General features: G+C 53.2%; 1 protein-coding gene across 1 annotated transcript in view; it reads left to right on the forward strand.

The window, feature by feature from the left end:
* The window catches only part of CORO1C (coronin 1C), a 41,185-nt gene that overhangs the window by 24,359 nt on the left and 4,312 nt on the right, over nucleotides 1–12,514 (forward strand). Inside the window, exons 3-6 of the mRNA XM_088525072.1 lie at nucleotides 5,214–5,336; nucleotides 9,922–10,051; nucleotides 11,674–11,855; nucleotides 12,354–12,473. Of these exons, the coding sequence (XP_088381198.1) occupies nucleotides 5,214–5,336; nucleotides 9,922–10,051; nucleotides 11,674–11,855; nucleotides 12,354–12,473 (555 nt within the window). The remainder of the gene's footprint in view (nucleotides 1–5,213; nucleotides 5,337–9,921; nucleotides 10,052–11,673; nucleotides 11,856–12,353; nucleotides 12,474–12,514) is intronic.

The following is a 12,514-nucleotide window of genomic DNA, read 5'->3' on the forward strand; positions in this document are numbered from 1 at the left end:
TATTCCTTCCTCTCGTCGCTGTGTTCTGCTCCTGCTTGGAGCTATTTCATATTTAATGCCCGGCCAGGTCTGATGGAAGGTCACACTTCGGCTGGTGCTGAGCCCCTCTGCAGCACGTTGCTGCCTTTGCTCTAAGCAGTCCCTGTATTCCTCATTTTCATATCCTGGGTTGATGAAACGGTTCTTCAGTTCCTTGCACACACCAACACTTTGATTTCTGCGTTAGAGGCCCACCGAGATCCTTGCTGTTGCGTTCGGGAGGAGGTCGATTTTAAGCCCTGTTTTTGGTGGGATTTCATCATGGGGGCATAAAAACCCCCTGGATGCAGTTGGGAGCACGAAGGTGGCTGCAGTGAAGTGTCCCTTGGTGACCTGGGGACTCTCGAGGTGGCAGCGGGTCCCAGGGAAGCCCCTCTCATGTGGCTTGGCCTCGTCCGAGGGGGTAGCTGAGCCCGCGTGGGCACAGGAGGAGAGTGCATTTGTTTAAATGCCTTTCTCCTTCCCAAGCTTTAATAATGTTTTTTGCTATTGTGGCGCTGGCTTTTGGGTCCCCTGGGGAAGTGCCCCACAGGGCGCCCGGGAACGGGGCGCTGGAGGCAGCCAGGGAAAATCCTTAATGCAACAACCAGCGGTGCCGAGCACAGAAGCCGAAGGGCTGGGGTCTCCCTGCACCTCTCCAAGTGCGGCCGTGGAGAAAAACGGGCCCCTTTCCGTAGGACACGGAGAAAGACACACAGAGTGTGTGTATGTAGATATATAGACCTGTATGTTTATCGTATGTGTTCATATTTATCCTTTATTAGATTCATTACGTATAAAATGCCTCTTGTGCGCATGTGAATAGATGTATTTAATTTACACCCCTAGAAGGGTGCACGTGTGCAATATATACATCTATACGTTACATATAGGTGCGTGCAGACGTGGTTGTGCGGGCGAGGGGGGGGTCACCGCGCTCCCCCGCAGGTGCCGCCCGCTTCCGCCGCGCGCTCCCGCCGCCCCCCCGCCCTTTTTTCCCGCGCGCGCGCCCGCCCGCCCGCGCCCGCCGCAGCGGCACTGCGGCGGCCGCGGCTTTTTACCTTATATGGGCATGCAGCGCGCGGAGCCGCCCGGCGCGCTGATTGGCGGGCGCGGGCGGAGAGCGCGCGCGCGCGCCGCGGTGGCGGGAGCGGCGGTGGCGGGAGCCGCGCTCCCCGGGCGCGCTTTGTCCCCGCATCCTGTTTGTCGCGGGCACGTGCGCGGGGGCTTTGCCGGGAATTGGCCTTTTCCCCGGCCGGGAGGAGCGGCTGCCGCCTTAAAAATCGCGGTTCCCGCAGGTGACCTGTTCCTGGGAAAGCCTCGTCCGCGGGGAAATGCGGGTTAAAGGACTCTGATCCATGGCGATGCGGGGGTAGAGGGCGGAGAACCGAGCTAAGGAGCGTCACCTGGCCGTGCCGGGGATGTGCTGGGTGCCCAGGGAGGGAGCCCCGAGTGACAATTCCCACATGGGCGCGCTGAGGACGTGCTCCGGATGCAGCCAAATGTGGTTCTGCAAGCATGGGGCGCAGGCACGTCCTTAATCGACGCTTCCAGATCTTCATTCCTGCTGGAAAGGCTGGAAAGACGGTGTTTTTCTGAATGCTGTGTGGCACACGCAGCCGGGAGCTGCTGGTCCGTTGGGTTTTCCGGCAGTTTTAGGTGGCTTGGTTAAAACGACCCAGTGTTTTCCAGGGTTTTGCTGCCGTGGAGCATCTGTGGGTGCTGCAGGTCCATTTTGGTGGCCGTGCTTTGGTGCCAGACACCTCGCGTGCGAGGAGGACCGTGGCGGAAGGAAGGACGGGGCTGTCCTCCCTTCTTACCAAATTTCAACACCTTTTTGGGTAGGTTTGTGTGTTAGACTGAAGAAATGGAGAATTACAGGCATCTTTATTGTTTTATTCAGTTGTTGCAGAGACACTGGTAGCTTTACAACTGTATGTCATTCTGTGAGCAGCCGCACTAATAAAACCCCCTTTCTTTCAGATTTATTCTATTTATCTACCCGCCCGCGTGAGCGCGGAGTGAACGTTCCCCAGCTCCGTCCTCCTCTTCCCTCTCTTCACCATGCAGTTTAAATTATAACTCTTTACAACTGCTTCTTCCCTGGGGGACACCAATTTGCATTGCTTTATTTTACCTTCAGTCATCTCAAAAACTGATTAAAAGGGGAAAAAAAAAAAAGCCTCTTTAAGACATTTGTCCCTGTCAGATTTGGCAGCAGTGGCTCATCAGGCACCGGGTGTTTTGAGGTGGATTGGGCTGATGCTCCGGCTAAATTCCTTGTTTCTCCAGGAAGCCGGGCAGCCGAATTGAGCCCCTTGCAGGTGAGTGCAGGTTTGTCCGGGGGTGATGGTCAAGGCAGCACTGCTGCAGTTACAAAGCCTGGAGGAAAAGAGTGGAAGTAGAAACAGCCCTTGATAATTCTCTCTATAAGCAGACGTGGAAAAGAGGAGGTAAAATCCAGGTTCAGACACTTAAAATTTCCCGCTAAGCTGAAATCTTGGTGAGATCCAAGAGGAAAAGGAGTTTAACAGAAATGGAGTATGGTAGAGTCTTATGGGCAGATGTCTCCAAACTTTCCCTCTTCTTTCTGCTCTTGGAGTGCTCCCAGTTCAAGGCACTGGTGAATTTTCCTGCGCTGTGGAAGGCTGCATGTCCGTGTGGCTGGGAAGGGAATCGAGCGCTTCCAGAGTCGTGTTTTAGGGACAGAGGAGCGAATCCCCATCTCCAGCATCATTAAAATTCAACTGGGTCCAAAATTTAGTTTTTGAAGTGCGTTCCTTTTTTTTTTTCCCTAGAAATTGGGAGGGGTGTTAGCTGCAGCGGGGGAGCCGTCTCAGCACCAGCTTCAGAGCAACACGAGGGAATGGTCCTCTTTGGGTCACATCGTCGCGTTCGTAGCCGCATCCAGTTTCGCGGCGGATTCCACGGCTCAACAGACACTTCTCCGGAGTGAGGCATTCCTGGATTCCGTTCCATGGAAGCTGCTTGGAGCAGGGCACATTGCAGGGAGCTCAGCTCCCGCCTGGGTGCAAGCACATGGTGCAGACCATGAAGTCACCAGTGGGTGTGAAAAGGCCCTTGTGAACCCCGATGCCTCTTGCAGACTCCCTGCTCGGCCGTGGGGGCTTCGAGGAGGATTCCTGTCCAGGATTCCTGTCCATCCCAGCGTTTTCTTCCCTCTTTCCCCTTTGTGCATCCATTTAGCCCTAGGCCCTCCGGAACAAGGACCTATAAAAGCCTCTCGTGTCCCCTGCAAAATCCGGGATTTTCGGAGGGGCAAAAAACGTGCGTAGGGCCCCGCTCCGGAGGGGACGTGTGGGTCGGAAAGCCTTAAAAACTTCCCGCCCTAGAGGTCGGCCTTGGGAAGGAGCTTTTTCCCGAGCTCCCCGAGGAGCTGCGGCTGCTGCGGGGGCTTTGCTGAGTGACGAATTCCAGTTGTCCCTCCCAAGCGGAGGCCGGAGCGGGTGGCACTTCTCCGCTCGGCCCGCGCTTGGGAAAACAGGTTGTTTTTGAGGAAAACAGGCGGTTCAGAGAGGAACCGCCGTCCTTAGCCCCAGCAGCGCAGACTCGGCCGTTGTAACGTGGTTTTCTTAACTTCTGTATCCTGGTTTTCTCTAATGTCTCCCAGGAGGGGCTGCCGGTGCCGCTTCCCTGTTTCCCAGGCCGGGCAGCGGCTGCTCGCGGGGGTTTTGCCCTGATCCGTGAGCTCGTTGTACAACCAATTACCCTCTGCTGGCAGAGAAGCAACCACAAAGGACATGAAAATTAATTCATGGAGCTGCCGCTTTTAAGAATCACTTTCTCTGCGCTTCCTGTCTGCCCTTCTGAGTTTAATCGCGGATTTTTCCTCATCTGTCAGTTCTTCTAGCTGGGATGCATGAAAGGACCGGAGGAAATCGCCTGGGGAGGTCAACCAGCCCCTGCTGAGGACCCAGCCCTGCGTGTGCCTCCGCTCAGTGCCGTCCAACGCACTGATACTAATGCTCAAATTCACCTTTTTAGGCTTTTCTGCTCTGTGTATAAACCCGCGCGCCTGGGCGTATCAGAAGCTGTTAGTGTGATGTGTTGCCCAAGCAGCGGAGCAGTGGATTAGAGGAAGGATTTAACTTCTGGTAGTCATACCCGGTTACTTTTAAGCTGTGTATCAGCACTTGAGATTTATTTTAAATCCTTAACTAATTAAAAGATTACATGAAAACAAAACAAAACTGGGAGGATTAGGGCAGGAGGGAAACCCACCCATTTGGCGCTGAGGTTGCAAACTCCTGGTGCTTGCTGTGCCAGAGGTGGGTGTTTTACCAAAAATTGCCTTAGAAACTTGGAATATGAGAATCCCCTCTTGGCTAGGGCAGCCAAGGTCCACCCAAGTCTATTTCAGAGCAAATTTAGCACATGCTGTAGATCTTTCTACACAAATATTTCTTAGTTTGCTTGAACTTCACGGCTGCCTCTCACTCACGGCTTCGAAGTAATCTCTCCTTTTTCCCTTTCTGACTCTTTTTTTTTCCCTGCTAAAATACACATTTTTATTTACCTCTACCCAGGTTTATCATGATCGAAACCGAGAAGTGAAATTTATGGTTTAATTTTTTCAGATTGACCCCCCTCCCATAATAAATCACTGCAGAAGCTCTAACCCCCCGGGCCAAGGCCCTGGGCGGGTAACTTCCAGCAGCTGGTGCGAGGGCAGCGTCACCCTCCTGCTGTCCCCTCTGCACGGTGGTGACTCCTGTGCTCTGGGCCGCTCTTTTTAATTAGATTAATAGAAATGGATGCAGCATGCGTGTTGGTTGGGTGTATTTGCTTTATAAATCCGGTTTCATGCTGTGGCATCCAAGAAGGATTAGAGAGACTCTATTTTTTGGAGGCCGCTTTTGTAGCCCTGCGGCTTTGGCGCTTCTAAGTGATGGTGGAGAACGCGGCGCTGCCCTGCAACCCGCCCTTGGTCACTTAGGAAGTGGCTGCTGCTTGTTGGGAAACCTCATTCCGGGTGCTTTGGTACCTATTTTTCCTCTAGCAGAGGCTTCCAGGTGGTGGTGCTCAAAAGCTGGTGCTCCACGTTATCCCGATCCTTTGGAGGCCGGGAATGGGAATAGCCACCCGCACGGGAAGCAGAGGGGCAGAACTCGGGGAAACGTCATGCTCTGTTTTCCATGTATTACAGCTCTGTCCTTCTCTTCTTCCTCCTCCAGACGGGCAGAATTGACAAGTCATATCCAACAGTTTGCGGCCACACGGGACCGGTGCTGGACATCGACTGGTGTCCCCACAACGACCAGGTCATCGCCAGCGGCTCGGAGGACTGCACCGTCATGGTGAGACAACGCGCTCGTCTGGGGGTGCAGAGTTTGCTCCCCAAAAAGCGGGGCCGTGGGTGGCACTCGTGTTTCGGAAGGCCAAGGGCATCTCCCGCTGACCCCGCCGTGTTAAGGCGCAGGGATTTAAGGACACTGAGATGGAAATTTGTGCAACCAGCTTGGCCTTTTGGTCTTTCTGGTTTTGTCTTAAAATACTCCTCCATTTCCCCTTCCAGTGGGGATCTGCTGTCTGCTCAGTTGCTGCTCGGTGCTGACCTGTTATTTGCAGAGCTTTGCAGCAGACAGAGGTAGCTCCGATGCGCCGGCAGGAGCTGGGGATCAGCGGGGACGAGTCCGTCTATGTCCAGAATTGTTTCAGCCCTTCATTTAAGGGCAGTGCTATTTTTTTCCTGACATACAGCGTGTGAATAGATGTCAAAACTTCAAAAAAAATCCAAATTTTGCACCTGCCGACCTTGCTCCCGAGTCCTGTTTCACCTCTGCCAGAGCCCACTGAACAATAGATGACCTTGCTCAGTGATGGATGTGGAATCCTGTGTATGCAAACACAGCAGAATAAGTGAAAGAAAATCCTTGTGAGATGAAATAATGCCAAATAACTTCAGTGATCTTTGGCCATATTTAGAAATGCTGTAGGCTGAATGTTATATTGAAATCTTATTATAGATCATGTCAGATAAATTCCTTTGCTTCTGTTCATCGTTAAAATGTTTGGGAGGGGATTCATCCCGAGAGGCTTATCCTGGGACAGCTCTTGCCTGTGATCTCCCAGTCTTGGAAGCTGAAGCATGTTAACAAAATGTGCTATATTTAATATTAAGTGAAACAACAAGCTTCTGTGTTTGTAGTGCTCACTGCTGGGCTAGAGTTAAGCTGTCAGGATGCTGGAATGTCCCTCTAGAAGCTGCAATCCAGAAGGCCCCGGAACGGGAGCGCGCGCCCTGAAACATGAGCAGCAGCAGCGCATGGAGCTAAGGCCCAGAACTGCCTTCTTGGAGGCAAAATAAATCTCTAATCCGAGCGCAATGAGAAGTATGTTGCAAGGCTCCAGAGGGATTGAATTATGCAGCAAAACCAGCAGCGCTCGGTTACGCATCATCCAAACGCTGCTAATGCAGAGGGAAACTGTCTGTGCTGCAAGAATCTCAGCCTGCGACTGCAAAAATGGTGCAAAAAAAACGGGCCGGGCTCGGGCACACGGCCCACGCGAGTGGTGTCTGCTGTCCCCAAGGCGCTGGCACGGCGCGGCGGGCACCCCGGTGGCACCCTGGCATGGGACAGGTCGCTGCAAAGCCAAAAGCCAGCACGTGCAGTGGCCTCTCCGCAGTGGGTTTCCAAAAGGCCACTGGAATGCACAAAGCCTTGTGTTGGAGAGCCGAAATGCAGGGGGGTTCAGCACAGGCTGTAGTGATGAAGAAAGCCAAGGGCAGGGGAGTAAGCTGAGCCTTGCGGTAGGTATCAGTTTCTGGTGGGAAATGATACATCCCAAATCATTTGGGACACCTAAAACTGGGCTGGTCAGCGAGCTGGGAAAGCAGCATGTGGAACAGGCCTGGCCTGGGTTATCCAGGAGGGATGGATGAGCTAACGAGCCTTCCCACCTTTAATTGCCTCTCTGTCCTGGCACGGGTAATTTAGCATCCTGTTTGCTTTGCTTTTCTTTAATGAAGATCCCAAAGTCCTGCTTCCTGAGCAGCCTGTCAGTGCACTCGGCGTATTCCAGAGGATATGTGGTTGCTCATCAGCTTTGAACTCTGCATTGCTAACCAAGGAGAAAGGAGAAAAACAGTGATGTGATCGGGGAAAATCAGGTGGCTTTCTGTAAAAGTGCCAGCTGCTTATAAAAAAAAACCCTTAAGTTTTAAAAGACTCTCTGTGCTTTGGCTCTCGAGGGTTTAAAACCTTGCTCTCCACCGTGTTAGGTCTCATCAGCATCAGATGTGTAGCACTTCCTTGGAGAATGTGCCCTAGGACCTAAGGAAGTGGTGAGAAAGGTCCTGCTCATCCCGAGCCAACGGCAGAAACCCCTTCCTGCCCGCTCCAGCTTTTCCATCTGCCTCTTTTTCTCCTGTCTCTCCTCTCTTTTTCTGCCTGCCTCTCCTTGCCCACGGTTCCTAACAGTTCAGGCATTTGTGGGATTATCCCTCGGATAAAACCATCCACAAATGCTGGAAATGCCCGGGAAATGTTGCAGAGCATCATTCTCCCAAATGAAGAGGGTTGATTCCCTGCAGCCGGGGCTGGCAATTGCTGGCAGTGCAGGTTTTGGAAGCATTTCATACCAATAAAAACCCAGATTTGTAGGAGCTGGAGATACCCCGCAAGCTCCATAGAGCCCTTGATCAGGTTTGGTGTTTGAGATGGTTAGTTCAGAGGTTGGAATAGGGGGCTGGGATCTTCTCCTCACACCGCTGGGCTTTGCAGCCTGGATGGCTCTACAGGTTTAAGTATTTGCAGTGTGTGTGGACCAGATGGGTCCACACTATTTATTTGATGCACCTGAAATTCAGAAGTTATTTGGAGGCAGAGGGAAAAAAAAAAAAACATGGGAAGAGGTAGGACTTAGGGCAGCCCATCCTTGGAAAATCCCTGGGAAAGCTGCTGTGGCAGAATGATTTTCCCATGCCAGCAAATACGGAGTTTTTTAAATATTCATGCTTTACGCTCTTCCGAATGGCTGTAATGGGCTGCAGGTTTTTTAATTCAGCTGGAAAGTGTCTGATTATATAAAGGCTTGTAGACGGTATCGCGTGGCCTGTCCCAGTCGTAGGAAATCCGCTCCGTTGCTGATGAGCTTGTGCGCCGTGGCCGGAGTGAGTTTGGTTCAGCAAATGGTTTCAAAAATTAAACGAGAGCCCTTGCAATGACTTGTGACCCCAAACTGCTGCTGCTGCTGCTGCTGCCGGTGGCCCAGGCTCGCTGCACTCGTGTTTTTGGAGCGTTCTCCATCCTCCCGGCCAGCTCCTCAGCTCGCCCCTTGGATCCGGCTTCCTCCCACGCTGGAATTCCCGCCCGGAGCAGGAATGAGGGGGCCGGGGCGCTGGGGAGGCCGCCTGGCCTCCCGCACCCGCGCGTTTTGCAATGCCGAGCGCGACGATTAGGTCAAGAGTTTGTGTAATCTGCAGGGGATTACGCCGCTCCGCAGCTGCTGCCAGGGGAAGGTGCTTCCCCTCTTCCCCTTAAAGAAAAAATATCTCAGTGGATACACCAGAAGCCTCTTGTTTTAGCCTTTTTCCTTGGAATTTTGTGTGCGATACCCCCCTTTCCTCTCCCAGTGCCTGCATTCCCCAGCTCGCTTCAGACCTGGTCCTGACGTTCTCTGGCAAGCAGAAGACTTGGCCGTGAAACGAATCTTAATTCTCTCCTCCCAACTTTCTCATCGTTTTGAGTAGCATCTGTGATCTGCAGCATCGCGGTAGTGCTTAAAATTGCAAAGAATTTTGAGATGGTTCCTCTAAAAGACCCTACACACGATTCCCTATTAAAAACAGGGACTGATTTTGGCAGGCTGACTTTAAAGCAGTCCTGTCAGTCGAGACCTTTTAAACCGCTGCGGCTGGTGGATGCGCATGGCCAAGGCGGCGAGATGGGGCCCGGGGTGTTTGGAAGTGAGCTGGGATGCCTGGGAATCTTCTGCATCTCCAAGGTTTATCCACAGGCATCCCCGTGGGAGGAAAGTCCCTTGGTTTGGGCTCCCGGATCCCTCTCTCAAGCGGACAAAGGCCGCGCGAGCGCGCGGTGCTGCTGCCACCTACCTACAGCTGCGCCTCGAGGACGGGCCCGAGCGTTTTAACGCGCTCCACGTCGGTCACGCTGCGTTCAGAGAGGCTTTTCCAGCCCCAAAGGGCAGGAATGGTTTTGGCAGAGCCGATCGCGCGGATTTGGTCTCTTCCACCTTTCTCCTTCCGCAGCGAAACCGGCTCCGATGGAGCCGCGGAAATCGCGGGCACGTGCGGCGGGATCCGCGGGGCCGGTTCCCCCTCGTGACGGTTCTTTCCTAACCATGGGGAGACGCTTGCGACACGACGGTTGTGTAAGAGGAGAAGCGAGCGGGCGGTTGCTGCCTCGGAAGGTGGTTCTGCAACGCCAACTGGGGCTGCTTTAACCTTTACCAGCACCAAACTGGTTTTCTTCAGTCAATCGGTGTTGGCAAGGAGATTCCAAACGCAACGTGAAAACTGACAGCGTTTCTAAAGATAAAGAAAAAACAGCCCCAGTAGAACCGCGTCCTGCTTCCTGCATAATCTATAAAGCCCCCGGCTTGTTCAGACAGTTTTTGCTGCAAGGCAGTTTATTTTGAATCTCTCTCAGGCCGTATCTGACCCAAACGGGTCTCTGGGCACGGAGATAATGTGGATGTGGAGGGAAACCAGCCAGTGGTTCCGCACTGGCAGGACGAGCAAGGAGGGGTCTTAGTAACGGAGCAGCCAGAGACTTGATGGTGACTTGGGACCTCTCCTTCCCTGTTCCTGCCTTCCCGCCCGTATCCGGAAGGGTCCGCGTGGACGTTGCGGCGCGCGGTGCGCGGCGGGGGGAACAACGAGCTGCTCCTCGGTCACCGCCTCTCGCTTCCCCTCTCCAGGTGTGGCAGATTCCCGAGAACGGGCTCACGCTGTCGCTGACGGAGCCGGTGGTCGTGCTAGAAGGCCATTCCAAACGGGTCGGCATCGTGGCCTGGCACCCGACGGCGCGCAACGTGCTGCTCAGCGCAGGTAGGAGCTCCGGGCTCCGGAGTGAAGCCGGAGTGAAGTCCGGACTCGGAGTCAAGCCGCTCGCTCCTCTCCTCTCCCTCTCCGGGGCCGGAATTGCAGGGCCTGGTGACACCAGGACACGGGGCTCGCAGCGTGTTCCTTATCTTGGCCTTTCCCTGTCTCCGGTTTACAGGGACAAGACCCAAGGAATTGTCCAAGGGCACGGTTTACAGTGCTAAAACAGTTCCAGGCTTTATTTGATCTGCAGGTTTCATCTGATGATGAAACTGATAACCATTTCAACTGATAACCATTTACATACACCTTCCCCTCATCCCTGTTTTCATCAACGTTTATAAGAGACCCAACTGCTTTTGCTTTTCCTCATCTCGGAGCCTGGACGTCCCTTTCACACACTTCCATCTTCAGCATTTGCCATGTTGTCTCCTTGACTAATGCAGTCCATGCAGTGAGGTTCCTTTGACCACTGAAGAACAGGCACATTATTATGGAAATAAAATAGAGAAGTCATTATCCATGAGCAGGGGCTGAGGTTTTCATTCCATGACCTTTAGGGTTGAGCACGGGCAAAGGGAAGCAGATCATTTCAGCTGGGCTGCCAGATGAGCTCTGCATTTCCACGGGTGCTTCTGATGGACCTGCTGAGCTTTGATCTGTTTTTCCCAGCAATACTGTGGTCTGCAGACCTTGTAGGTGCTAATGTAACGAAACTCAATGTGCAAACATGCTAAAGGAGAGGTGATTTTTCATATTTAACTTAGGAAGTTGATTTGGATGCGAGTGCAAGCAGCAGATGGTGGGTGTCCAGGCGATCTGGCCAGGGTTACTCCCAAGAGACGGGGAGGAGGAAGGATGCTGACCATCAAGTCCCCATTGTCACCTGAGCTCTGTTTGGTTGCTGACCACAAGCTGGTTTCCAGTGTCATTTGTGCCCTTTGGGAGTTGACAACAATTGTGATCCTTTGCCTCCATGTGTGGTTTTACCCTCCTGAGTCTTGGGAAAAGCTACCACGTTGCCCACTGCGCTTTCATCTCCTTACCTGGGGGTTTTATGGCTCCCATCCCATGGGGTTTTTTTGTTTGTGTTGGTTTGTTTTCAATCTTGCTCTCATCATATCTTGGGCTTTATTCTGTGTCTTCTTTCCGCCTGGTTCCTGCTCACTGCCCTCCTTGCCCTTGTTCTGCTGCTGCTCTGCCCGTGCTGTCACCCACCTCCGTGCTCATTCCTGCCGTTCCTGCTCTCTCTGCTGCAAACCTCTATCACCTGAGAAGGCAGCGGGCTGCCTGCCAGCCAGTGCTTTCATTTACAGAGGTGTAAGAACATTGCCTCTTTGCCCTTGGTGTTTCTGATCCTTGAGCCAAGAGCTCCTGCACAGAATGCACAAAAAGCCATAGCAGAGCCCAGGGCAGGCCCTTTTCTGGCCCTCCTTCAGCTCTTGCTGTAACTCTCTTGCATTTTCTTTCTCAATTTGCAGTTTGCTCCGTGCCAGCGCTGTGCTCAGCTGCCCCTTGCTCCGGGGCTGCTCCCCTTTGCCCATGTTGCTGCTCTCGGCGTCCCGGCACGCGCAGGGTGTTTTCCCTTCCCTCTGCTGTCGTGATTTGGAGCTGCTCTTCTCTTCCAGGTTGCGATAACGCAATCATCATCTGGAACGTGGGCACCGGTGAAGCCCTCATCAACTTGGACGACATGCACGTGGACGTGATCTACAACGTGAGCTGGAATCGCAATGGCAGCCTCATCTGTACATCTTCCAAAGACAAGAAGGTTCGAATTATTGACCCCAGGAAACAGGAGATCGTTGCTGTAAGTTGGCACGATAATTGTAAATGCAATTGGGTTTCACTACAGCCTGGCCTAAGGATTGCACCGGGTGGAGGATTTGTCCAGGTTTCCTGGAATTAGTGTTTGAACTGTGATTTTTAGGGCTCAGCTTTAAAACCTGCACAAGTGGAATTCCTCATCTAATCCTTTTGCACAAGAGCCTTGCCGAAGTTGTTTGTGCAAAAGGGAGATTTAGCAGCCTACGTATGTGTCGTAGCTTGCAGAGAAACCTTCCTTCAACCTCAGATGGATCTGAGAGGCAAGGCTGAAATGAGCCACCTGTGACCACTTCTTGTGTGTTCAGCAGCTGCTTTCTGCCCTGGAGCACTGGGCAGCGACTGGACGTTGCCCTGTGCCATTGGCATCCTCCTCCTCGGAGCAGCAGCGCTTCCTGCACGGATTCCGTGCGGCTGGAGCAGAGCTCATCATCGCTCGGGCTTCCAGTTCCTTCCTAAACATGAACCTCTAAATCCCTTCCAGGAGAAAGAGAAAACCCACGAGGGAGCCCGGCCCATGCGGGCCATTTTCCTGGCCGACGGGAACATCTTCACGACCGGCTTCAGCCGCATGAGCGAACGGCAGCTCGCCCTCTGGAATCCCGTACGTTCCTCCCACGTTCCTTCTTTGCTGCTGTTTCACTG

Source organism: Tinamus guttatus, unplaced genomic scaffold, assembly GCF_059628265.1.
Source record: "Tinamus guttatus ecotype Peru unplaced genomic scaffold, ASM5962826v1 Tinamus_guttatus_pri_ptg000223l, whole genome shotgun sequence".
NCBI classification, from domain to species: domain Eukaryota; kingdom Metazoa; phylum Chordata; class Aves; order Tinamiformes; family Tinamidae; genus Tinamus; species Tinamus guttatus.